Genomic DNA, 27,970 nt, shown 5'->3' with positions numbered 1-27,970 from the left:
CTGAATATAATAGAGGGCCTTTGCCAAAAAGAAAGACACATCACCTGAGAAGTCCAAAAAAAAAAAAAAAAAAATTAAAAGAGAAAAAAAGAAGAAGAAAAAGGGTTATATTCGAAAGGGCATATTTAACATGAGTGCCAGAATGATAATGTTTAAGATTTAGAGGACCTTATCTCGTTTCTTTAGTGAATCCTACTTACCCTGTAAAAAACATGTATGAGGAGTTTTTCAAAACCCCACACCACCCCCCCACCCCCTTCAAAAAAAAAAAAAAAAAAAAAAAAAAAAAGAGAAGAAAAGAACAAAAAAGAAGAAGAAATAAGTGGGTGTTATCAACTAATTCATGATAGCATGTTTCTAGTGGACTGTTTGCTGTCCAAAAGTTAGCTATAATTCAAATTGCAATATCGTGAATTCTAATTACACTGTAGGGTGTGACTTAGTGCTTAGTGAAGTGGAAAAATACTACGAAAACTTAATATTCAAATTTTAGAAAAAAATAAAAACAAATTAGGCGATATTTTTTGAGTATTCTGAGTTTTCATGGATATAATTTTTCGATACTTATATTAGCCAAAGAAGATATTAGGCATGAATTAATCGAGATGCACTTAAGTTGATTCAAATACCACCGCATGATTCCAATTTAAATAACTTCTTCCCTACTATTATAATTAGGTTCAATCTTCTTAATAACGGTAGTATTCCCTGGTAAAGTATTTAAAGTGTTTCATTTATATTATATTCACTTGGGGTCCGACTAATTAGTATTCTTATTGCATAATACCCACTCTCTTAATTCTCAACGTAAAACATTATTTTGGTACACTTTAAGGAAAAAGAGAACATAAAAACCAACTTTCCCCCTCATATTAGCAAAGTGGAATTTCTTATGCAAAATCCAATCTTGACATAACTTTATGTGCACAATACCACTACTACACATTACAAATCCTCTTATGCCTCTCTTGTATTTCTTCTGAGTTTTTACCCTACACAATACATGCTACACACTTCACTTCTTTTCTCTTCTGTTTTATATAAGACTCATAGTGTACTTAGATTAGAACACATATTTTAAGATTCGTTTTGTTTTCCTTAATCATTCTTTCTTTTGTTTTTTCTTTTTTGCAGTCCTTTTCCCCTCTCCAATCTTTCATTAGATTTGACAGTTAACCAAAACAAAGGTAAAAAACATATAACCAAGAAATTTGCATAAACACTTCGACCCACTTCACCTGTTACTTCCATTCTAGGGCTTTTTTTTTTTAACTCAATAAATCAAGATATTTTTCCCCTTTTACTCCTTTTTGGGGATTTTTTTCCTTCTTATTCCTAATTTTATCAACTAGGGTTACCTCTTCACTATTTTTTTTTTCTTGGGGGGTAAATTTTTTGTTGTATTTGATTTTGGGGTTTTTCTTCTTATTTACTAGTTGGTATGTTAATTTTTAAGTTGTGGGGTTCTTGTTGGGGTTTGAAGGGTTTAGAGTGAAAAAGGTTGAGTCTTTATTCTGTATCAGTTAAACTAAGATAAAAAATTGTGGTTAAGATGATTGCTGAGAAACCCAGTTGGATTAGACATGAGGGTATGCAGATTTTCTCTATTGATATTCAGCCTGGTGGCCTTAGGTTTGCCACTGGTGGTGGTGATCACAAGGTAATTGCTTTTTCACTCTTTACCAATATATTCTTGTTTTATATTGTCTGCCTTCATTACCTTTTGGTCAATGTATAGGTTTAGTGAAGAAATTAGTACTCCTGACGTCCCAATTTACGAAGACTTTTGAAACTTGTATTCTTAAACATACCATAACATTTGTGGGACCATGAGAACTTTTCATTAAGGGTGAACTGAGAAGTTTCAAGTTAAGTTATTTTCAAATATAGAAGCATCATTCTTTTAGGAACATACTAATAAGGAAACAGTGTCGCATAAACTTTTGGGACCTGAACTAACAGTTTAAGTAGTTGATGGACTTTTAAGAGTTGCTCATGGATTTTGGGACCTGAATAATTGAAGTTGGTAATAAAATTCAAGCAGTTCATTTTTTGATGGACCAATAACATGTTATTGTTTGTTTGGGAGTTAAAAGATAAAGTAGCAATCAAAGGTTATTTTGGAGTGAGAAGCTTTTATCTTGATTCTTGTCTATGTTTTGCTGTTTACTGTTACTAAATATAGTACTTTGCATAATGTACATTTAACGTGTCTTCAGGTTAGGATATGGAACATGAAATGTGTGGGTAGGGACTTGGAAGCAGATGAATCTACACCGAAACTTCTTGCCACACTACGCGATCATTTTGGGTCGGTGAACTGTGTTAGATGGGCAAAACATGGTCGATATGTTGCTTCTGGCTCTGATGATCAGGTAATTCTAGTCCATGAGAGGAAACCTGGCTCAGGAACCACAGAGTTTGGCAGTGGAGAGCCCCCTGATGTAGAGAATTGGAAAGTTACTATGACTTTGAGAGGACACACTGCAGATGTGGTAATGTGACTGATCTTAGATTCTCAATAACTATTTTTTTTGCTATGCCAATCAATTGATGGACCTTGAAATTATTTGAATTCATACTTGATTCTGAATCTCCTCTTTAGATGCCTATGTTGTCTAACCATGTACTTTCTAATTGCTCTTTCCGTGTTTAAAGTAGGTGGATCTAAATTGGTCCCCAGATGACTCGACATTGGCTAGTGGTAGTCTCGACAACACCATCCATATCTGGAGTATGAGCAATGGTATATGCACTGCAGTTCTGAGGGGTCACTCCAGTCTTGTTAAAGGTGTCACATGGGATCCGATTGGTTCTTTTATAGCTAGTCAATCAGATGATAAGACTGTCATCATTTGGCGAACAAGTGACTGGAGCCTTGCTCATAGAACTGAAGGTCACTGGGCAAAATCTGTGAGTTTCAGATTTACTCTCAAAAAAATTTCTTTGTTCTTTTTTCCCCCCAAATACTGAAACCTATATCCTTACAAATGTGTCTTTTTTTTTTAAGCTTGGGTCAACCTTCTTTAGGCGGCTTGGATGGTCACCCTGTGGACACTATATAACTACTACTCATGGTTTTCAAAAGCCTAGGCATTCTGCTCCTGTTCTGGAGAGAGGGGAATGGTCTGCCACTTTTGATTTCTTAGGACACAATGCTCCTGTTATTGTGGTTAAGTTTAATCATTCTATGTTTCGGAGGAATTTGGCTAATGCGCAGGAAGTGAAAAATGCGTCTCTTGGATGGTCAAATGGTTCTTCAAAAAATGGAGGAAAAGAGTCCCAACCCTACAATGTTATTGCTATAGGAAGTCAAGATCGCACTATAACTGTGTGGACAACAGCAAGTCCACGTCCTCTTTTTGTCGCTAAACATTTCTTTTCTCAAAGTGTTGTGGATTTATCATGGTAAGTTAGCTCATAGCATCAAAAACTTCGTCCTTTCACAACAGTGAAGGCATTTTCTATCTTGAATTTTCTTTCTACCTTTTTTGCTTACTTTCAGGATATTATTTTCTATGTGCAGGAGCCCTGATGGATATTCACTCTTTGCATGTTCTTTGGATGGAAGTGTAGCCACTTTCCATTTTGATGGGAATGAACTAGGCGTTCGGTTATCTGATGCTGAATTAGAGGAGCTGAAGAGAAGCCGCTATGGTGATGTTAGAGGTCGACAGGCAAATTTAGCCGAAAGTCCAGCGCAACTATTGCTTGAAGCAGCAGCTGCAAAGCAAAGTTCAAGCAAAAAAATAACTAAGGATCTTACACAAGTTCAAGCAACCTCAAAATCTTCTGTTGATTTGGTGAGTGTGGTGAAGGTTCCCAAGCCACAATCTGATAACGGGAAAAAGACCGAAGGAGTTAGCAGCGATAGTTTAAATAAACCCGCAGCTTCTACCCGCATGTCAAGTCCCGTGAAGCAAAGAGAGTACAGACGGCCCGATGGTCGAAAGAGGATAATTCCAGAAGCAGTTGGTGTGCCTACCCAGCAGGAGAACATCTCCGGAATTCCTCAATCTCCTACTATTGAATTCCCTAATAAGACAGTGGATCAGAGGAAAGATGAGAATGGTATGGTACTGTCCGATGCAAGTGTTAGGGAAGGATTTGTAAGGAAAACAGTTGGTCTCAGTCCTGACCAAAAGGAGCGCTCAGGTGTAACTGCTAGAGCTACCATCAGTGAGAGCCTCATCATTGAGAAGGTTCCGCCTTCTGTAGGCAAGGATGGAAACATCACCATAGAACAGATGGGAATCATCAAGGATCTGTCTCATTTGGGTTCTGGTGGTACTCTTTTAATCAGGGTTTTTGATAATAAAGAAGGGGAGGACACTGGTCCAATTTGCTTAGAGGCTCAACCCAGAGAACAAGCTGCTAATGATATTTTAGGGGCAGGAAATTCATTTGTAATGAAAGAAACTGAGATACTTTGTACAAGGGGGAGTCAAACCCTCTGGTCTGACCGGATTTCTGGAAAAGTTACTGTTTTGGCTGGAAATGCCAACTTTTGGGCTGTGGGATGTGAAGATGGATGCGTTCAGGTGAGTTTCAAAAACTTTGAGCTGGTTCATTATACTATTTTCTGTACAACATCATTTCGACAATTACTGAGATGTGAATCTGCTTCTTTTATTTCTACTCAATTCTTTGGTTATCTCCTGCTTCTGTGTGTTGATCATCTAGAGACTAAATAAGCACCTCTCCCAGACACGTAAAATGAGAGAGTGAATGTATAGATTCTATTTTACCTGTTTATTTCCAGGACTACCTAACATGAGAATTCTCCCCTCCTTGCCAAGATGAGAGGTAGAGTTGGGGGGTGATGTAAATTGTATCATTTCACACTTTAGACTTGAGGATGGCTCCCTTTTCAAGCCCTTTTTTTTTTCAGAATTTATCCTCATTTTTTGTCAATTCTCTTTGCCTAGGTGAGCACTCGTACTTTCTTGCCTGGTGTTATGCATAATTGATCTGAGCATGCTTGAATACCGCGATTCATTTGTTGAGCTAAAATTTTGTCATCCAAAGCCTTTACCTGCATTTTTGCTGATTGTAGAAGAGAGAGAAGAATGTTTATATTTCTATGTAGGCTTCCCTTCTTTTCATTTTTGTCCATGGCTGCCATCACATTTTACATGATTTAGGTTCAGTGTTTCCCAATATGTGCTACTCCCTCCGTCCCGATTTATGCGGCGGTGTTTGACGGGGCATGGAGTTCAAGAAAAAAAGAAAGAATTTTGAAACATGTGCTCAAGCCATAGACATTTTGTGGCTAAACTGGGAAGTTTAAACTAAAATTGTTTCTAAATAAGAAAGTATGGCTTTCTTTCTAGGACAGACTAAAAGGAAAGTATGCCACATAAATTGGGAAGGAGGGAGTGCCATTTTTTAGCTTGAAGATTCTATCCCCCATTCAATTCCATTCTCATATTTCCAAGGAGATCAATTGATGTTGACAACAAAAGAATATTAATTGACCATTGCTTGCATATTGAGATGTTACGTGGACTGATCAATGCTTTCTCCTACTTACAGGAAGAATACAAGTTTTAGTTTTCTATCAGATAGGGATATCAGATATGTAGTTTTCTGCATCAACCAGTAGTGCACAGTTTTCTAAATAATAATGTTAAATTTTTCTTTATCAAAGGTTATGTTAAATTTTTCTCATCTGAACTTGGCATTTTTTATTATATTTGCTTTATGTCAGACTCTTTACGTGTTCATCGAAATTCTGTCTCTTAAATTGCGTTGGGGGGATTATATGCATAAACTATAGATTGGTATTAGTATTAAATCTATGAAGCTCAAGGTTGATTTGAGGACGAAGAAAGTCACATCAAATTACAGATCTGACGTTTCCCGTATTTGCTTTCTAACGTCAAGTATTCTTCCAATGGTACACTATTTTCTTATTCTCATCTTTGCTTGTAAAAAGATTTATACGAAGTGTGGACGACGTGCCATGCCGACCATGATGATGGGATCTGCTGCAGTATTTGTTGATTGTGATGAATCTTGGAAGTTTTTGCTTGTCACAAGGAAAGGGTCATTATATCTATGGGATCTATTTAATCGGAAGTGTCTCCTTCAAGACTCATTGGCTTCCCTTTTGGCTTCAGATCCAAAGGCGAATGCAGGTGAGTGAGAAAACCCAAGATGAAATTTTTGATTCTTCGAGCAGAGCATAGTGTTCTTGACTTCTTTCTTTTTTAAGCATTGTCGCGGAGAACTGTGTTCTTCCTCTTTTAAGCACCGTCCTGAAGTTAGTTGCTCTCAAAAGTTCAAGGGAAATTACTTGGCTCCACACAACCTGCTAATTGATATGATGTTTATTAAGAGCAGCAATCATTGATATTTTGTTAAAACAACAGATTCCACTGTCTTTGCTGGCTTTCATTTCTTATTAACTTTTTTTTTTTAAAATTTAAAACTTGTTAACAGGCACAATCAAAGTGATATCAGCAAAATTATCAAAGTCTGGTTCTCCTCTTGTTGTCCTGGCCACACGGCATGCATACCTCTTTGATATGAGCCTCATGTGCTGGCTGAGGGTTGCAGATGATTGTTTTCCTGCATCGAATTTTTCAAGCTCCTGGAGTTCGGGCTCGTTGCATGGTGGTGAGCTAGCGGCATTGCAGGTGGATGTTAGGAAGTTCCTGGCTAGGAGACCCGGTTGGAGCAGGTCATTCTGCATTTCCTTTCGTTTTGGTTTGTCTGACAGATCATCCACATTATGTTCTGTCACTAGCCTTCAACATTTTCTGCTTTTTTATTCTTGAAATTTTGTTGTTCCTCTTAGATATTGCTTACTAGAATGTCCCAAGAGATGTTGGGTGTACTAATGATTATTTAGTCTGTATCCCAGTATATTAGCATATTGAAATGTTTCTAGTAGTAGAGTGACTTTTGCAGTTGGAATAACATTACAATTGGGATGTATGTGCAAGTTTCTTGCCTAATTTTATTTTGGAATTCTCTTTTACTGAAGTATGTGCAAGTAAAATATTGACTTTTCTTTGTTGTACATCTGCAGAGTCACAGATGATGGGGTACAAACACGTGCTCATTTGGAGGCTCAGTTGGCTTCTGCTCTTGCTTTGAAGTCTCCTAGTGAATATCGTCAATGCCTTTTATCCTACATCCGGTTTTTAGCAAGGTCTGGTGTCTAGTCCTTTGGTGACATGAAATCTTTCACTTGATATCCAATTTTTATGCATTGGTTGATGTTGGAACTATGTCCTTTAAAGTATAATGTCTAAGTTTAAAGTTGGCCCATTATTTAAGATGAGAGTTGCAAATCGATTCCTTAGTGCTATATGGAGGAGGATATGTGCGATGCAAGCAACTTTTGATTCCGTGGAAATTGATTTGCCTCCACAGTTGACAGGGTTTGATCTAGAGAAATCAGTTGTTCCAGTTTAAGAAATATAAGTTCTAAGAACTGACTATTTGGATCTTGAATGGTGCTATATTTATATCTGAAGTTTCATGGTTTAATTAGTTCTGGTATATATGAAACCCTATGTATATTCACTTAATGTTCTGTTAATTCAATTTTATTGTTAATTTTTTTTGAAGTGAAGTTACGTGTGGAGAAACAGTCTTGTTTGACTTTAGGCTTTTGCTTCTGGTGTTGGTATATCTTGGGTCAACATGTGTTTGGAGTAGTGCGAAATTGTTTTTATTGGTATTTGTTAGAGGTGAGTTTCCACCTTATTTGAATTAGTATCAAAATAACACATATTTAAATGCAGAGAGGCTGATGAGTCACGCTTGAGAGAAGTTTGTGAGAGCTTTCTTGGGCCTCCCACAGGGATGGCCGAGGCTGCATCCTCTGATTCAAATAAAACTGCTTGGGACCCTTGTGTACTTGTAAGGGCTTTTCACTCTTCTCTTTTTTCCTGTATATTTCTTGTGGCTGAACTCTAACAATATCTTCGAATATCTGTTATTGGCTTTTCAAATGAGCTGGACCATTCCATTTTCTCCCGTATTTTCAGTCTATCGCTACTGAAAGAAAAAGGGTGATATTTTGTTAGCTAGTAAATATCTTACTTCTCTGAAGTGTAGAGTACAGCATCTAATATTTCGTCTCCCTATGTATTTGGAGTTAGCGCACCACTGGTTCATGTTACATACTACCATGGTTTTTCTTTCTTCTCTGATGCAAATATGAGGAACTTCTTTCGAGAAAAATTCTGCTTATATGATCATTTTGTCATTGTGAACCGTGAGAATATTAGCAACCCATATTCAGATTATAGGATGAATTACACACTGTTTAGTTAATTTTTGTTTTAAATAGGGGGGCTCTCGACCAGTTCTCTCTCTCTCTCTCACTCTGTTTATTGGGTTGACCATCAACAACAACAACAACAACTACCCAGTATAGTCCCAGAAGGTGGGGTCTGGGGAGGGTAATACGTACACAGGCCTTACCCCTACCCGAAAGGGCAGAGAGGCTGTTTCCAATCGACCCTCGACTCAGGAAAAGGAAAACAAAAACAAAAAACAAAAAACAAAAAGCAAAAAGCAAAAGAGCATTAGTAACTCCAACAAAAATCACATAAATAATTATCTAAACATAAACCATAAATAAGATGGCATGCAAATATATCGACCAGTAACTACCATAAGGGGGCACAATACAATACACAGATCATCTATGGAGAGCCCTACCAACCCCCAGCCCCGGGACAGAAGTACGAAAAATTCTAGAAGCCCCTATCCTACAACCCTGATACTAGACCTCCAGACTTTCCTATCAAGGGCCATGTCCTCGGAAATCCGCATTCTAGCCATGTCCTGCCTAATCACCTCTCCCCAATACCTCTTGGGCCTCCCTCTGCCTCGACTCGCGCCAACCACCGCCAGCCGCTCACAACTCCTCACCGGGGCATCGGGGCTTCTCCTCCGCACATGCCCGTACCACCTGAGCCTCGCTTCCCGCATCTTCTCATCTACTGGGGCCACCCCCACCTTCTCCCGAATAACTTCATTCCTAATCTTATCTAACCTGGTGAGCCCGCACATCCACCTGAGCATCCTCATCTCCGCAACCTTCATTCTCTGGACATGGGAGTTCTTCACCGGCCAGCACTCAGCCCCATACAACATGGCAGGTCTAACCACAGCTCTATAAAACTTCCCCTTGAGTTTCTGTGGCACTTTCTTGTCACACAAGACTCCTGATGCAAGCCTCCATTTCGACCACCCCGCCCCTATACGGTGAGTGACATCCCCGTCGATCTCTCCGTCCCCCTGAATCACCGACCCAAGATATCTGAAACTGTCCCTCTTGGCGATGACCTGAGATCCAAGCTTGACGTCCCTGCCTACTTCGCTCGGCTCGGCGCTAAACTTGCACTCCAGGTACTCTGTCTTAGCCCTGCTTAGTTTGAAACCCTTGGACTCGAGAGTCTGTCTCCAGACCTCCAACCTCTCGTTAACACCGACCCTCGTCTCGTCTATCAGGACTATGTCATCAGCAAATAGCATACACCATGGCACATCCCCTTGAATATGGCGTGTTATAGCATCCATCACCAAAGCAAATAAGAGAGGGCTAAGTGCAGATCCTTGATGAAGCCCCATTACCACCGGGAAATGGTCTGAGTCGCCACCCACCGTCCTAACCCTAGTCTTAGCTCCATCGTACATGTCCTTGATCACTCTGATGTAGGCTTCCGGCACGCTCTTCGCCTCCAGACACCTCCATAGCACCTCCCTTGGGACCTTGTCGTACGCCTTCTCCAAGTCGATAAACACCATGTGCAGGTCCTTCTTCTTATCCCTGAAGTGTTCCACCAATCTCCTGACAAGGTGGATAGCTTCTGTAGTGGAGCGGCCCGGCATGAAACCGAACTGGTTCACGGATATAGACGTCATCTCCCTCACCCTCGCCTCAACCACCCGCTCCCAGACTTTCATGGTGTGGCTTAGTAATTTGATACCCCTATAGTTGTTACAACACTGGATATCCCCTTTGTTCTTATACACGGGCACCACTGTACTCCACCTCCACTCCTCCGGCATCCTCTTAGTCCTGAAGATCACATTGAACAACCTGGACAGCCACTCTACTCCTGGCCTACCTATGCATTTCCAGAACTCCACCGGGGTTTCGTCTGGCCCGGTCGCTCGACCCCTACTCATCCTACGCAAAGCCCCCACGACCTCCTCCACCCTAATGCGCCTGCAGTACCCAAGGTCTCTATGACACTCTGAATTCCCCAACTCCCCTAGCACTACGTCTCGATCCCCCTCCTCGTTAAGCAGGTCTCGAAAGTACGCCTGCCACCTCTGCTTGACTTGAGACTCCCCCATCAGAACTCTACCATCCTCGTCCTTGATGCACCTAACTTGGTCTAGATCCCGCGCCTTCCTCTCCCTCACTTTAGCCAACCTGAATAACTTCCTGTCCCCGCCTTTCTCCCCCAATTCCTCGTACATGCGACCAAACGCCGCATTTTTTGCTTCCGTGACCGCCAGCTTCGCTTCCTTCCTCGCCACCTTGTAGTTCTCCCTGTTGACTCTCCTATCTTCCTCGCTTGAGCTCCCTGCCAACTTAGCAAACGCCGCCTTCTTCGCCTCCACTTTTCCTTGGACTACATCGTTCCACCACCAGTCACCTTGATGTCTGCCTGAATAGCCCTTGGCTACCCCGAGCACATCCCGCGCTGCCTCCCTAACCAAGTTCGCCGTCACTGACCACATTGCCCTTGACCATCATTTCTTCATTTTCCCCAATATTCTGGGAGGAGTTTTCTGTTTTTGTAGAAACTATGATCATTTTGGTGAAATGTGTTCAGATTACAAGATAGAATACCTCTTAAGATTGGGCTTAGCATGGTTTCTTTGGATATAATTGCAACATGTTAAAAAAAAAAGATATACTGAAATATGAAATGACATTTAAATTATGCATGTGGTTTTACTTTCTGCAATGTCCATCTTATTTTCCACATCCAGCGAACTATGTCAATCTTTTCAGAATGGCTCAAGCTAGAAAGTAGGATTCATAAAACTACAGAGTGACAATTTGATTGTTAATATCTTCCTCGGAACTATGTCAATCTCTTTGCATAAAATGAAACTCTCGGAATTTATCTATAACATCTCGTTTTCTTGGTGCCTCTGTGTGTGCTGTACATCTTCATACAGCATCTTGTAATATACCTTGGCAATGTTTATACTCCATGCATATATTCTCTCGTCTATTCATGTTTTGGCTCATTCTTGCTATCTTTTTTAAAAGTGAGATTCCAATAGAATCTATCCAGTTACCAAATGAAACCCAAGTATTGTCTTTCTTATTAAGGTTCTTTATCTGGTTTTCAGGGTTTGAAAAAGCATAGGCTCCTTAGAGAAGACATACTTCCAGCAATGGCATCAAATAGGAAAGTACAGCGGCTGCTCAACGAGTTCATGGATCTCATCTCAGAATATGACGACACGAGTGTTGAACAAAACAATGTCGCGACCATCACATCAACTGAAATGAATTTTGAACAGTCCAATGTTGCAACTACTACATCTGTTCTGGCTACAGATAAGATGGATACTGATGTCCCTACGACTCAAAGAACAGTTCCACAGACACCAATAACTAACCCAACACCTTCCACGTCTTTAAATGACCGAGAGAATCCTACTCGTCTTGCTGTACAATCAAGTGATCATGTTGAGCCTTGTATGCTTTTGAAAGAAACAATGGACTCGGATCAACAAGAAACTGATGAAGCTAAATCTGTACCACCTCCAACAGATCAGATGAGCTTGGATCCACCTGCATCAGTTGAATCGGAACCGTCTCCTTCACCAAAGGAGAAGGTTTCTTGATGTATATTTCATTGTAGATTAGATGTAATAGTCAACTTGAAGAACTGCTGACATGCTGTGGACTGTAAAGCTGTAAAGATTGTCTTAGTGGATGCACCTAGCAGGCACCTTGCCTTTGATGCAAATACTGAGGTATGTAACATGATAGGAGTTTTGTTTTCTTGATCCAGAACGTGATAGGAGTTTTGTTAATTTTAAACCAATTAGTGAAGTTGATTCATGTGTGACCCTAGATAACCTTTATTTATTTATTTGTTTATTTAGTTCTTATCATTGTTCTGAATATAGTTTGTACTTTGTGAAAAAAGGGCAGCCCGGTGCACTGAGCTTCCGCTATTGGCGAGGTCCGGGGAAGTGCTGGACCACAAAGGTCTATTGTACGCAGCTTTATCCTGCATTTTTACAAAGAGGTTGTTTTCACGGATCGAACCCGTGACCTCCTGATCACATGGCAACAACTTTATCAGTTACGCCAAGGCGGACAATTCCACAAAAAAATTCCATCAACCAAATTGAATTTTTATCTAAACCTTTTGTTTTATTTTATAGGGTCTAATATGATTTGTATTTTCTCGCACCCAAGAAAAAAAAAAAAAAGGAACTTCGTTGAGCGAGTTGCAAGGTTGTTACTTGAGTAGATTTGTTTAATATCAATCTCACCATTCTTTAATAAATAGTTAATATGAGAATAACCGACAATCCAACATGATGCATTCAATTATTCTAATTAATAATAATTAATTATCTCAATTGGATATTCTGAAAATCGTACTCAGGTGAATCATTTGTGCATGCTATCTCCCAAACTCCAATTGTGAGATGAGAATAAACACACATGTAATCATCCAGGGGATGTTCTGTTATTATCTAAAATATATTTAATACTATAATTCATACGCTGGATGTACAAGGCTACAGATATTGCGACACGTTGTTATATGTTCGGAAATGGAAAGCACTGCATTTGCTAGTAATAAATTCAACAAACACACATAAAAATTCAATAAATTGGAGGACCCTTTCTGGAATTTAATGAATAAGCATATGAATTTTGAATAATTTCTTACATTATGATTCGACCAGTCATGCCAAACAATAACTTTACTTTGACAAAGTAGACTTCGGTTTTGCTATTACACGTGTCCAATTGAAGCAACGTTTTTTGTTTGTGTAATCCAAATGACAAAGAGATTTATAATTTTTAATTAAGTTTAAGTTATGTAAACATGTCAGTTTAGTGAAATTTTTTACATCATCGGATATTTAAAAGTATCACTAAACCTCTTTAGAATGTAAAATTTGTAAATTTGAAAATAAAACAATCTACCTGTCAGTATGTTATAATAGGTAAGAGTATTTTGATGGTGTGAACATTTCTTATACTGGCAGTATGTATAACTTAAGTTGTTTGCAGTAATAGGTTTAATGAAATTTGTCCAGAGTGATGCAAAAATATTCTCCCTCATTAGTTGTCTCATGTGATAGAACTTAATAAATTTTGAGACGTAAGGGAGAATAACGTATTACTTATTACGTTTCTACTATGGTTCAAATCTCATAAAGGGTCTTTTTCATTCCCTTTCTACCCTCCAACCCACACCACGAAAAAGAAAAGACAATACTAATTTGCATACAATTGAGCTGTTTTTTCGTTTCAAAATTATGTTAGTACTTGAAGCCTTACAATTGAGCTGGTTTCAAAACCAAAGAACTAATTAGTATTCATAACTAAAACTAGTAACATATATACCTTTCTTATTATCGTTATCTTGAAAGGCCAACAGAATAAGATTTCTATATAAGGAAAAGAATAGCAAAGTCAGCTTCAAGTTTTTATCATTAGCTGACCAATTAAGGCAACCGACAACAACCATGCTTACCAACAGATACTAAGATTTTCAATGTGCACACAAAATTTTCATGCAACAAAATTGGTTGAATGAATCTTACAATTTCTACTTGTCATGAATGGAAACATGACCAGCTGAGGCCCAAGGTAGCAATCAACAAACTATATATGAATTCCAAGTGTCAATAAGCTGTCAAAGGTTTCATATTATTGGCCCAACAATTGGGATTGGGGAAAGCAATGTGGGGATGGGGGCAGTGCTCTCTGTTCACAACATATCTTTACCCAATTTCCCTTCCAAGATCATGACACATTATGACTTTAGCGATCTTAGGCCTAAATCAATCATAAAATTAACTCAAAAGTTGAGGATAAGCAACAACGTGGGACTCTTTGCAACGTCCTCTTTCACGCTTAAAACTGGACCTCTGGGGCGTGGACAACATAATATATAGAGACCCAACTTAACATTGGGTTGGAACTTGGAACGGGTCCTGCTATGATACCATGTTAAAGAAATGAACCTTGTGCCTAACTCAATCACAAAAATTAGCTCAAGAGATGAGAATAACCAACGACACGAGACTCTTTACAACCTACTCCCCTCCTCCCTTCCAACCCCACGACCGGACATCTGGAGCGTGGGCAATATAATATGGAGGCCTAATATCGGGTTGGGATGGGTCGTGATACCATGTTAAAGAACAAAACGTTAGACTTAACTTAACCCCAGAAGCTAGCTCATGATATGAGGATGGCCCAAAACCACCATAATTCCCTTCACCGCCGATGTGGGACTCTCCACAATTACTTTTAGTTCATTTTAAGCCTAAAAACATCTTTTCTCTTCCAAGAATGGAAAGTAGAGCCTGGAGTTGGATGATTTTAGTTAAGTTCACTTAAATCCTTGTACGCCAAGAAACTTTTTTGGTTACTTACTTTTATGAGCATTATTTAATCTTCTTATTTGTAAAAATAAGCTATTCTTTTAAAATTCTTTTTTTTTTAAGGAATCTGTAATTGCTAGCTGGAAACTGGAAAAAAAAAATGAATAACCATCCCAATTAATCATGTATTGGCATGTAATTTGTATCATCACACACTTGAAATCTATTGCAAACTGTTGTATCGACCTCACCAAATATACTACCATCTTCTTTTGGTATAGATCACTACGTGTCCACCCACCAATAATTTTTCTTCACTCCTTTATTAAACTTATATTAGCTCATTGTTGTTAGAAAAAACTTGAGGATATAAATGCACCAAATTTATTAGTATTTGTTTCTCACGACAACAATAACTGTAGCCGAAGATAGAAATCATTATACTTGATTATACATATTTGTCTTTTCAACTAATGTGCACTTCCTTTTCGATTTATTTGAAAAAAGCTAATTTTCAAAATAATCATTCAACTTTCGATTTTTTTTTCCTTGCAATAAAATCACCAGACTAATATTTGTCAACTAAAAACAACTGAAGTTTTTCTATATTTGCTCAAAATATCAAGATACTTGAAAAATGCCAAACTATCTATGCCATGTCACTCTTGAGAATTTGACTTATGATCATTGAACTTACTAATAAAATTCGATAATTTTTTATTCTTTTCACCATATAAAAGTTATCCTCCATTTTTTTTCGTTCTTCTTATTTTCGAGGGTCAGAAGGGAAGCTATGAAGCAATTATTTTCGTATGATCTATAGGTTACATGTTCGAGCCGTGAAAGCAATCATTAATTCTTGTACTAGGATAGGCTGTCTACATTATATTATTTGGGGTGCGATCCTTCTCTAAACCTTACGTGAACGTGAGATACATTGTGCAACAAACTGTCTTTTTTGGTTTTGGGCGGTCTGGCAGGCAGATGGATGAGAAGAGTTTGGTGGAGTTGTAATAGGGTAGGTTAACGGTGACCTCCTACTGGAGATTTTATATTTAGGTCATCATACTGAACCAATCTTTATTTGGTTTCAAACAGTGTAGTCAAAATACTCACATGCTCCTCTTGAAAAGCCTGCTTAAAACAAAAGTCAAACCTAAAATATTAGATGCCAATTTAATGTTTTTACACGTACTCTTACATTACTTAGATAGTATAATCATAAACTCATAGTCATTGAAAGAACGTTAGATGCCAAATTAATGCTTTTACACGCTACGCGTATATATTTACAAAGTACATATATGTGGTTTCAAAACAGCAATGATAGTCATATTAATTGAAGTATAATCTACAAAAGTTGTTTTTTGTTGATTTCGATCGAGAATTTTACATGATGGAGCCACACATAAATTAAATTTTCAGCTAAGAGTTTGCTCCCTAAACTTGTTCACCTATCTCATTTTTGACGGTCCTTGAGCACAAACTAGAAATTTTAAAGCTAAAATAAAGAAAGAATTCGGGCTAGGTTCAAACTAGGCCAGTTGATTGAAAAATAAACTNCAGCAGTAGTTTAGGTAATACGTAGTTTCGTTTAAAAAAAAAAAAAAGAAAAGAACTGTAACCGATGGGGCATGGTATTAATTAGGCAGCAGAAAACACCAGCAAGTACACATTAGAGTAGCGAGTGTAGGGCCAATAAGACTCGGTCGAATTAAATGGACCTTCAATAATTATGTGTATTGCAATGCAGAGTACAGTTAGGATAAATCATGCCAAGAAATGGCACCTATACTTATCCCACTTTGTCATGTCGGTCCCCAAACTTCACTTGTTTTCATCCAGACACTTTAACTTGATCAAAATCTATTATTTAAACCCCTCTGACCGTTGACCAAGCACATGTGGCAAAATAATGGTTGAGCTGGACAAAGTGGTGTAGTTCATGACGGATAATGAGACGTGAAGTTTGAGACAATTTTGAAACCAGAAATAATTAAAATAAGAAGAAAAAATCAGTAAAATAAGAATAAAAAATAAAATAAGTAAAAAAAGAAAAAAGCAAACGAGTGGATCCAAATAACTGAAGCAAATGGGTGGATCTGTTCTTCCTCATGCCCACCTTTCTCTTTCTCCTTATTTTGATTTAATACCCAAAGCGTATTTTCCCCTCCGACCAAGAAGTTGCAGGATATTCTTCCTCAATATTAATTAGTTGGGCCCTGATAATTTGGAGAATTTGAAGAAGCTAGCAGAGCAGTTCCACAAGCAAGCACCTATTGCTGCCCCAGCTACCGGGGCGCCTGAAGGTGTTGCTGCAGATGATAAGGTGCCGGAACTCGTGGCTTGCCAAACCTTCGAAGCAGCCGATGCAGAGGAGGGTCACAATTCCTAAATTTTTAATTGAATTTTGTATAAATCCCTACTCCATCTCAACGTTTTGAGATCCGTTTAATTTAGATGAGTGTTCTATTTGATTTTGATTGTGAACTACGGAACCGTCGCCGACAACCTCCCGCCGCCGACCCAAGTCGCCGCCTTCATCAGGGACTAAACCTAAGCGAATAAGTGTAAAATGAGGGGAAAATTTGGGTTGGAGGTTAATAATTATTTCCTATTTTATTTTCCTCTATGGCCATAATAAATGACCATAGAGGTTTAATTTCTTGACGTGGCGTCCTACGTGTAGGAGATTGTATTACACGCACTGATAGCGTCGTGTCATAAGCGTTTATTATACACGGTTTGAAGGAGTGTAAGTGTTCAATTGACAAATTGTTAAGTTTGGGGACTGGCATGACAAAGTGGGATAAGTATATGTGCCACATAGGCCATTCTGCCTTTATTTGTTATATGTTTCATCACCGTCCTCTTGAGTCTTAACTGACCACAAATAGGACCACTTCACTAAAATCTAACACTTCTAAACAGAGGCATCATGCAGGTTAGTTTCAATACAGGGCGGAACCAGAATTTCTAAAAGAATTAAAATGTAAAAAAGTAAATATAGCGAAAAATAATAGTATACAATATATAGTATATATACATAAAATTTATCCATTTATATAATATAATTTTCCTGCGAAAGTATATCAATTGACACCCCTCGGATAAGGATGGCTCCGCCACTGATTTTCAGAAGGTTTACATGAATCTAGTATCTGAATTGTTAGTGGCGAAATGAGGAAATTAAATAAGAACACCCATTGCTATTGAGCTATGCAAGGCTGTTTATAGTCTATTTTTAATCAATAATTAGTAACTCATTAAATTTAAACCTTGAATTTATTTTAGTTTGTATAAACCAAATTAGACAGTAAATTAATCATAGGCACTGTTATCTGATTCATTTGCCCTGTTACAAGGTCGTCTCTGCATGCAGAATTCATGCAGAATCTATTCATTGTTGTATAAATTTGTGACCCTAAAGTGAAAGGAAAGGGATAACCTAAATTCGTTCGTCTTTCCCCCAGTTATAATACTTTCTAGTTTATATTTTTTCCTAAATAATTTCAAGAGCATTTAAGTTATTCTAACATACCCATTTTTTGTTTTGGTAATAAAAAAGTATAAAAGTGTTAAGAAATGTAGCTCAAAGTAACAATATAAAGCAAATAGATAAGTAATAGAATAAGAAAAGAAGAGATAACTTTCTTATTTCATCAAGTGTTTAAGTGTGTCCCATATCACATTTCATGCCTTTATTTATACTATTATATAGAAGGTTAGAAAAGTATTATCTTAAACATGACATTAACAATTGAGATCATGGGGAGAGGTTACGGAGGCGTAGTTACAATCATAATAGTGATGAGTAGTGGGGGTTATTTACATTATGGGTGAAAGTAGGAGTAGTGAACATCCACATTTACTATTAGTTTTACAACACTCCCTTGGATGTCTATATATAATATGCCTCGTTAAAACCTTACTAAGAAAAAACCATGTGGGAAAAAAATCTTAGTGAAGGAAAACGAGTACACATATCTATAACACTTTATTTGCTACCTCGTTAAAAACCTTACCAGGAAAATCCAGTGGGATAAAACCTAGGCTAAGGGAAAAGGAGTACATCGCATATCTTACTCCCCTCATGAATATATCACTTTATTTCTCGAAGACGACGCATTCCAATCTCTGTCTCAACTTCTCAAATGTTGAGTTGGTAATGCCTTAGTGAACTGCTCAGCCAAATTTTCACATGAACGAATCTGTTGAACATTAATTTCACCATTTTGTTGAAAATTATGCGTGAAAAAGAATTTTGGTGAAATGTGCTTTGTTCTGTCTCCTTTGATGTATCATCTTTTCAGTTGAGCTATGCAAGAAGCATTGTCTTCATATAGTGTAGTTGGATTATCTTTTTTCATAGAAAAACCACACATTTCCTGAATATGTTGAGTCATTGATCTCAACCAAACACATTCCCGACTGGCATCATGAATGGCTATTATCTCAGCATGATTTGAAGAAGTGACAGCTATTGTTTGTTTCATTGAACGCCATGATATAGATGTACCTCCATATGTAAACAAATAGCCTGTTTAAGATCGGGCTCTATGTGGATCAGACAAATAACCTGCATCTGCATAGCCGATCATTTCTGACTGGAATTCATTAGAATAAACCAATCACATATCTATGGTTCCCCGAAGATATCTATATATATTCTTAACACCATTCCAATGTCTTCTTGTTGGGGAGGAGCTGAATCTTGCTAATAAGCTTACTGCAAAAGCAATATCTGCTCAAGTATTGTTAGCAAGATACATCAGTGCCCCATTTGCACTAAGATATGGAGTTTTATCACCAGCGGGCTCTTCATTATTTTCTTGGGGTTGAAATGGATCTTTATTTATGTCAAGCGATCTCACAACAATCGGGGTACTCAATGGATATGCATTATCCATGTAAAATCGCTTTAAAACCTTTTTAGTGTATGTTAATTGATGAACAAAAATTTCATTTGTTACATACTCAATTTGTAGGCCAAGACAAAACTTTGTCTTACCAAGATCTTTCATTTCAAATTCTTTCTTCAAATACTCTACAACCTTTGGAAGCTCTTTAGAAGTGCCAATGATATTCAAGTCATCAACATACACAGCTATGATGACAAGTTCAGATCCAGACCTCTTAATAAAGACACAAGGGAATATAAGGTCATTTTTGTACCCTTCCTTTAGCAAATACTCGCTAAGGCGATTGTATCACATCCTCCCTGATTGCTTCAATTCGTATAAGAATTTCTGAAGCTTTATTGAACAAGTTTCCCTTGAACATTTATGTGTAGGAACTTTATATCCTTTAGGGATTTTTATAAAAATTTCATTGTCCAATGAGCCATATAAGTAGGTTGTGACAACATCCATCAACATCATATCAAGCTTTCCATGGACTGCCAGATTTATTAGATACCTGAAGGTAATTGCATCTACCACAGGAGAGTATGTCTCCATATAATCAATGCTAGGACTTTGCGAAAACCCTTGTTCCACAAGTCGTGCTTTATATCTTACGACTTTACCTTTCTCATTTTGTTTTCACACAAAAATCCATTTGTACCCCATTGGCTTGACACCTTCAGACGTTCGGACTGTTGGTCCGAAAACATCATGTTTTTTGAGTGAGCCAATTTTGCTTGAATTGCATTTTTTCATTTTGGCCAATTATTTCTCTGTCTACATTCATCGACAAATTTTGGCTCAAGATCCTCATCTTATTGCATTACTTCAACTGCAATATTATATGCAAAACTGTTGTCAACAACAACATTATTCCGATTTCACCATTTTTCCGTAGAGACATAACTTATTGAGATCTCTTAATTTTCATCATTTCCAAGTACTTGAACCTCCCGTGAGGTCTTATCAATTGTTATGCTTTATGCTCTTCTTGCGAAATTGCCTCCACGTTATGATCAACTTGATCATTTACTCCTTTCCTTTTTCGGAAATTTTTATCCTTGGAACCGATTGGTCTACCACCTTTAAGGCGTGGCCTAGACTCATTTGAATTATCATACTGTCCAACTGGGACATCAATTCTAATTGGAGCATTTACAGCTGGAATATGCGATTTAGTAACCCCTGGAAGGTTAGTAAATGCATATGGTAGTTGATTTGCAATATTTTACATATAAATATATCTTTTGAACTTCTTGTTCACATTGATTTGTACGAGTGTTGATATCCAATTTTTCCCTGTATATTTTTATATGCAAAATACTTTCAAAACAACATACATATGCATATATAAGTATGTCCCAATATTTTTTTTTTTTAATTTTTAAAGGATTTTTAACCAATTTATTCCCCTATTTTTATTCATAAAAAAAACCCAATAATAATTTTCAAAGTTATCAATCTTGGTGATTCATTTACTGGATTCTCACATTTATACTAAAATATAGTCAAGATAATTTTTGCATATTTTTATAAATTTATTTAGTATGTTTAAAGTTAAATTGTATATAATTGCAATATTAGCCTCTTTTAGATTTAATTGCATTTATATTTACGAAAATTAAGTCTAATATTTTTTTAAATTGATAATTATGTATTACAAATTATTTTAGTACCTTTAATTTATTTTCAGAAATTAATTTACTATTTTTTATAAAATAAAAAGGGGAAATTGGCTATTTAAAATCTAGACCAATTATATTTCAATTATGGCTTGGATTGAACCCCCAATTTAAAGCCCAATTACCATGACCCAATTTCCATTCAAACCGACCCACAACCCGTTTAAATAACCCAACCCGGATCCCCTACCTAACATCAACGGCCAATATCAGCCCTTTCCATTTTAACCTCAAACAACCCCTTACCCCACCTCATTTCACGCCAAACGCCGCCCTTGAATCCCTTTCCCTCTCAACTCTCTCTGCAATCCCTCACAAACCCTAGCCACCGCCATCAAACTACAACCCTAATACCTCCCAAATCTATGGCTTCCAAGGTCGTCGGAGACCTGTATCAACCTCCCATGGCTTCTACGTGTTCTTTCTTATGGTCTCAAGGCTAGGTCTTGAAGGAGCTTGGTCCAGACCTTGTTCGATTTCAGTTCATGGCTGTTCTTCGGTCGTCTCTGACCTTTCATCGGCCAGCCATGGCTAGTCGAGTCAGACTTTTGACTCTCCTGCTTAGATCGATGGTTTTCAAGGCCTTTCTCATCACTTGGGGTTCTTCTGAAACCCTAACCTCTAAGGTTCTTTCGATTTCTTTTAGATCTGTTTCAGATCTATGTTTGCCTGAACATCTAAGCGTTTTTCTCAAAGTTTCTTTTAAAACTCTGCCTTCAAAACCCCTTATCTTTTCCGATTAGGGTTTCTATTAAGTTATTTCAAACGTTTCTCTGATTTTTTGGCATGTTTTGCTATGTTTGCTCATATCGTTCTTCCACTCGAGTTTGCATGTTAAAAGCCCTAATTTCTACGACTGTTTATTAGACGAATGTTTGTTTGCCTGAGTTTATGTCCGATTTGCTTGTTTATCCTCTTTTAAAACTCTTCTATTGTTGAAAATCCTATGGTTTTGGGTCTGAGACTGTTCGTTTAGGTGCATGACTCGATTTGAAGTTCTTTATTTCAAATCTCTTATTCCTTTGCGTGGTTCTTCTGACTCTGGTTTTCTATCATCTCTAAAATTCGATTATGTTCGAAACCCTAATTTTTAAAGGGGTATTTTCCTCACCTGCTACCCGGAGATCTTCGCATGCCTTTTATATTCTATGTTTTCTTCACTACTTGACCTACTGGACTATCATGTTTCGAATGTTGCTATCTACTGAATTTTGTGCTACTATTGTATGCTATTTCCTTCTGCCAACAAGCTTGGCCTCGCATGTATAGTGTTTATACACCCTATTTATATGCTAAGTTTCCTTCCTTGTTTGACCTTCAACTTGTGACTGATTTCAAACTTTTCCTTTGTGAAATTCTGATTTCACTCGCCTGTTAAGGTTAATTGATTTTCTTTTCCTGTTTTGCCTTGCTGAATTCTTTCCAAAATTAGTGTATTTCTGTACCTAGACTCGATTGCTTACATAATATTCATTTTACACTTGTTTTTTGGCAACTGTCAGCCTGCTTATAAATTGATTTCTTCCTTTTTTTTTTTGATCTGCAATGCCCGCTTAGCAAGTGACCCTTATTAAGGTATCACTTGTAATTGATTCCGAATCATGATTGTTGCCAGTTTGTAGCTTATTGACATCTTTCTTACTCGCTTTTCAAAAAAAACTATAAATACCCTTTACTTTTTCTCTTTCAAAAACACCAAGACAAGGCATAACACTTGAGTTCAAACACACACTGTACAATAAAACTCTCTCTCTTCTCTGCTTACTACTTATTGCGCCCTACCTGCCAGCTTGAAAAGCCAAGGCTAGGCTGTGGGAAAACTTGGCATTTTTTTGCAGTTTGATTTCTTATGGTATGTTGCTAATTAATGTTTTTCCGCGACCAACAACAAACATGCTTACTGTTCCTTGCATTCTTTGTCGCCTACTGTTTGGTCTTTAACCCAAGCTACCTATATTAGCTGCTGTAATTTTCCTTCTCTGTCTGGATCTATGTATAATGACCTGTGAATGCTAAATTCCCTTACCCCAATGTGTTTAATATTGTGGTTTGTTTGGGCGCATGAACATTGCCTATATGTAAATGCGTTGCATGAACCAACTTGATCCCCTAGGGATCTAACTCCATGTTTTCTTATATGTTGTGTTCCTGGCTTGATTTACAGGCATGTCAGCACTTCCTATTACTGTGCATGCCCAAAGTTAACCCATGCCTATGTGTATAGGCTCCTTGCAATGGATTCCCAATCCCCTGCCCCCCTTTGTGTGAAGTTATTGACTCCCTGAAATGTTAATGGCTGTCTCCCATCACCCTTTCCCTCCCCTTTATTCCCTTAGCTCTTAAAACTCTGTTTCTGCACTTTCACTCTCTTCTTAGACTTAAGTTTTTCCCCCTCATGTGAGCCTTGCCTAGGGACCCTTGAGCTCCCTCTGAACTTGGACACATGAGGGCTGACATTTCCACACTGCACTCATCTCTATTCTGGTTATGTAACTTGGGTGTGAGCACTGCCCGGGGTCCTATTGAGGCCCTTATGGAACTCTGACACACTCAAGTCTGAGAAAGGCTTTGGATCAATGGCATTTTGAGGTGGTTTATTCCATAACTCAGAGAGGAAGTCAAGAATCAGGCTTCCTCTGGTTGTAACTTTTCTTTGTACTTTTCTGATGTAATTCAGTATTCCTGGTTTGTAATAATTTTTAATGAACATTTGGGGCTGGCTAGTGAAAAAAGGGTTGGGTAATTATGCATGCTCAGGGGTAGAAAACATGCCTATAGGACTGCTTTTTCTACATGTTCAATTCGCATTTAGAAAACATGCCTATAGGACTGCTTTTAATTCTGCATATTCACATCACATTTAGAAACCATGTCTATAGGACTTACTTTAATCCTGCTTGTTCAGCTTCACATCTAGATAATCTGCCTATAGGAATTATCTAAAATTCTGCACGTTTGTCACTGTTTAGATATCATGTTCTTTAGGGCCCAATTGGTTATGTAACATGTTAAAATCCGTATAAAGTATAGAAATCATGCTTGTAGGAATTCCCGAGTAAAGAACCTGCCTGTTTCCATTGTCTACTAAATATTATGCCTATAGGGTTTGACATTATTCATTTAGATACTATGTATACAAAGGTTTAAGATCAGCAATTATGTCTATAAGGGTCTAAAATCAGTAATCCTAGATATCATGTTCATAGGAGTAAAAATCAGCGATAGTGGATACTGTCATTTGCAATTCGTCCATTCTGATTTTCTTTTTTTTTATATATATAATCTAATTCCCTTATTTTAACGAGGTTTAGCAAGCATGCCTATAGGATTTCAAACAATTCGCTTTGAGTTATCATGGTTTCACCACCTTCTGAATTAAGTAGATATCATGCCTATAGGACCCCGTCTAAACACTTAGGCAAGGCTTAGAGTAATAACTGTAAAATTGAATCCGCTTTTGTTAATTGCTACAACCAGCAGGCAGGCCTGATTCGGACTTCTTATCTGAGTTATGTAATAAACAAATCTACTTCAGTAATCAAGCTCTCCTCGTCTTTAGTATTTTTTAATCAGACCTAAAAAGTATGTGCAAGTCATGCTAGTTATGTGCTTCTGTTCAAGGAGGTGTATATGAGCCTTTATCTGTTTATATGTTTCCCCAACGTGCAGTATGTGTTTTGTATGTCGCCTTAGATTTTTATCCTTTGAAGCCAATCAGCCTAATATCCCTTCCCTTTAGGAATAGTAGCCCTAAGTGCCTCCGGGACTGATAGGAATGGGACGGGTAATAGCATACAATAGTGATCGAGACCAATCCGCGCTTTAATACCTTAACGAGGTGGGAAGGGTAGATATGGATATGATGACCGGTGCGCTAATGCCACGTGTAACCCCTCTTTTGAGGAGTGATTACCGGGTATTGCATTGACATGATCCATATTAAATATAAACCTAGGACCCCCTTATTCCTTTATTTGCAAACTCCTTTTAAAACTCTTCTTTTAATTGTTCTTTCTTTTATGTGTTTAAATTTAAATCCCCTAATATTTGAGCCCATACTTGTCTATTTGCTAAATTCACAATAACTGTCTGGCCGGGAACCACACTAGTGGATCCTGAGGGGTGCCTAACACCTTCCCCTTGGGATAACTTCAAGCCCTTACCCTATCTCTGGTTATTCAAATGGAACTTAGAATTGAACCCCATCGGTGTCCTAATGCACCTCAAATCATTAGGTGGCAACTCTTCAAAAATGTAAAACCTAGTTCCCAAAAGGAACGAGTTGTCCTATACCGAAATGTCATAAACTCGATTTTACGAGAAAAAGGGGGCGCGACAACATGGCGACTCTGCTGGGGATTTTTAGGCTTTTACCATTTCAGACTATCATTATGAATTTATGCTCTTTTATGTGCAATTACTTGTTTAATTCCTTTACGCATTCAATTCCCTTTTCAATTGCAAAACTGACTTGTCTTTTGTTTCCTCCTTTTATTACTGCTTTGAATTATGAAACTGCTGTATTTACTGCTTTCTTAACGTGCAAATACGTGACAACATGCTTTTAATTATTGCATAATCATGCTCAACATCATACTCCACTCGTGCCAAACAAATACCATAGCAACGCTTATAATGAGTGGTTGCGCTCTTCCTATATTATTACCTCCTAAATTCGGAAAAGGCATATTTGCGGTAAAACCAGTCGATCAACGGTGTAGTCGACGGTTCCGTGCCTTTCCTCCTTGAGTTGTCCGCTCAAGGGTACCAGTCTAAAACCCCATAGAAACCTTACTCTGTTTAAATTGTGCATGCATCATGGTCAAACCTAGCCAGATCAGTTATGTTGTCCACATAATGATCCTTTAAGATAGCCTTGTCCAAAAGTCCATTGGGTTGCCCTAAACCCAAACGGACATCATCACGTTCTGTGCATTTACTCGGAGAACTAAATGCTTCATGCTAATTGTTCATATTAAATAGTCGAGTCTGGTGGGGGTAGGGTCTAACCCTTCTATTTTGCAGATAATGAGGCACGAGGTCCCCAACTCCGGTATGATTAGCACGCCCCCACTCTTGCTAGACTGGTGGAGGAGTCTTCCATCAAATGACCAAATCAATGAGTGGAAAGAGAGAGCCGCCAAAGCTAGAGAAAAGTTGGAGTATCTGGAATACAGTCTGCTGGAATTGGAAGGAAAAGTGAGGAAGAGAGTCACCGACTGCCAGAACGCTGAGGGAAACGAAGGAGAACACCTGGCGAAGGCATATTTACTGGAGAACCTACACGAACTGGAGGATTTGATCAACGAGAGCATTCAACCTGGGGAAGGTCCATCTGGGACCAAGTAGATAGGAGTTTATTTTTCGCTTTATAAATGTAATAAGGCCAGTGGCCATTAGTGACTTTTATTTCTTGTTTATTTAGTGTCAATTTGGGATTCGTCTTATTTTTATCAATAAAATGAGGCATTTAGCATTCTAAGTTCTCCAAATCCATCTGTCTCTAGGCCTACCTCGGGCACAACGAGGTCCCCAAATTAAGGACACGCTTTACATTCCTGCACTATGTGTTTAAATATTGCAATAATTTTTATAATCCTCACTAACTTGTTTACCTTTTTTTTTTTTTTTTTTGTTTTTATTCCCCTCCCCAAAGGTTAGTTCGTGCACTCTGACATGATCATCTTAAGCAGAGGGGCACATCTCAAGAACTGGACCATCAGGACAACCAGAGCCCGACGAGCCTCGGGGTAGCAAGGCTAATACAAGCATCATGCACTGTTTTTATTTACTGAATGACTTTCTTTTCGCATTTTAATTCCCGCAATAAGATCTTCAATAACAGTTATGAAATTTATCAAAGCATTTCGACTTTTCTTATGAATCAACCACTACTCATTATTATTTTTCTCTTATTACTTTACTTATACAGCATTACTATAACTTATCTTGATGAACCAATGACTGTGAGCCAATGAGACAACGCAACAAGCAGACATTCATTCAGAGGAAGATGACATACCAGAGGAGATTGTCAAAGAAGTTGAGGACTTTGAGAACAGACCTAAGTCCAACCTGGACGAGACAGAAATTGTTAACCTAGGAGATGCAGAAAACGTCAAGGAAACACGAATCAGCGTTCACTTATCGCCATCAGAAAAGAAGGAATACACAGAATCTCTAAGGGAATATGAGGACATATTCGCCTGGTCATATGATGACATGACTGGTCTGAGTACGTCTATTGTGGCTCACAAACTGCCAACTGATCTGACATGTCCGCCGGTAAAGCAAAAGCTCAGAAAGTTCAAGCCTGATATGAGTTTGAAAAGGAAGAAGTCACTAAGCAAGTCAAAGCTAAGGTTCTCAGGGTAGTAGAATACCCGACATGGTTAGCCAATATTGTACCAGTACCAAAGAAGGACGGGAAGGTAAAAGTCTGTATCGACTATCGGGATCTCAACCGGGCCAGTCCGAAAGACGACTTCCCCTTGCCAAATATACTCATCCTGATCGACAATTGCGCCAAGCATGAGTTGCAGTCATTTGTGGATTGTTTCACTGGTTATCATCAGATCTAGATGGATGAGGAAGATGCTGAGAAAACGACTTTCATTACGCCGTGGGGAATGTATTGTTACAAAATGATGTCGTTCGGCCTGAAGAATGTAGGGGCCACCTATATGAGAGCCATGAATACCATTTTTCTACGATATGATACTACAAAGAAATTGAGGTATATGTGGATGATGTCATCATCAAGTCCAAGAAGTCCATTTATCATATGGAAGATTGTAGAAGTTC

The 27,970-nt window shown here is 38.0% G+C and overlaps 1 protein-coding gene across 4 annotated transcripts; it reads left to right on the top strand.

Annotated features, from left to right (window-relative positions):
• The first annotated feature begins 889 nt into the window (after positions 1 to 889).
• Positions 890 to 12,436, top strand: LOC109214294 (protein HIRA). Of its 4 annotated transcripts, none has more exons than XR_002066153.1 (11): positions 890 to 1,660; positions 2,220 to 2,495; positions 2,662 to 2,913; positions 3,011 to 3,408; positions 3,527 to 4,541; positions 5,939 to 6,140; positions 6,445 to 6,685; positions 7,037 to 7,159; positions 7,758 to 7,875; positions 11,344 to 11,976; positions 12,158 to 12,436. XR_002066153.1 is itself a non-coding variant. In XM_019378199.1 (10 exons), the coding sequence occupies exons 1-10, from the start codon at positions 1,553 to 1,555 to the stop codon at positions 11,842 to 11,844; spliced, it is 3,234 nt and encodes a 1,077-aa protein (XP_019233744.1). In that variant the 5' UTR covers positions 890 to 1,552; the 3' UTR covers positions 11,845 to 12,112. The 4 variants fall into 4 exon arrangements, 2 of the variants coding, with proteins under 2 accessions (XP_019233744.1, XP_019233745.1); XR_002066152.1 differs by having other exon boundaries at positions 12,153 to 12,436; XM_019378199.1 differs by lacking the exon at positions 12,158 to 12,436 and having other exon boundaries at positions 11,344 to 12,112.
• The last annotated feature ends 15,534 nt before the right edge of the window (positions 12,437 to 27,970 follow it).

The sequence above is a fragment of the Nicotiana attenuata genome, unplaced genomic scaffold, assembly GCF_001879085.1.
Source record: "Nicotiana attenuata strain UT unplaced genomic scaffold, NIATTr2, whole genome shotgun sequence".
Taxonomy (NCBI): Eukaryota; Viridiplantae; Streptophyta; class Magnoliopsida; order Solanales; family Solanaceae; genus Nicotiana; species Nicotiana attenuata.
This window is presented reverse-complemented; position numbering and strand designations above follow the sequence as displayed.

Bases quoted from the DNA above. Each gene is read 5' to 3' on its own strand.
- LOC109214294 (XM_019378199.1), top strand. From the start codon at position 1,553: ATGATTGCTGAGAAACCCAGTTGGATTAGACATGAGGGTATGCAGATT. The intron at 1,661-2,219 runs GTAATTGCTTTT...ACGTGTCTTCAG, and splicing joins CTGGTGGTGGTGATCACAAG to GTTAGGATATGGAACATGAA. The intron at 6,686-7,036 runs GTCATTCTGCAT...GTACATCTGCAG, and splicing joins AGGAGACCCGGTTGGAGCAG to AGTCACAGATGATGGGGTAC.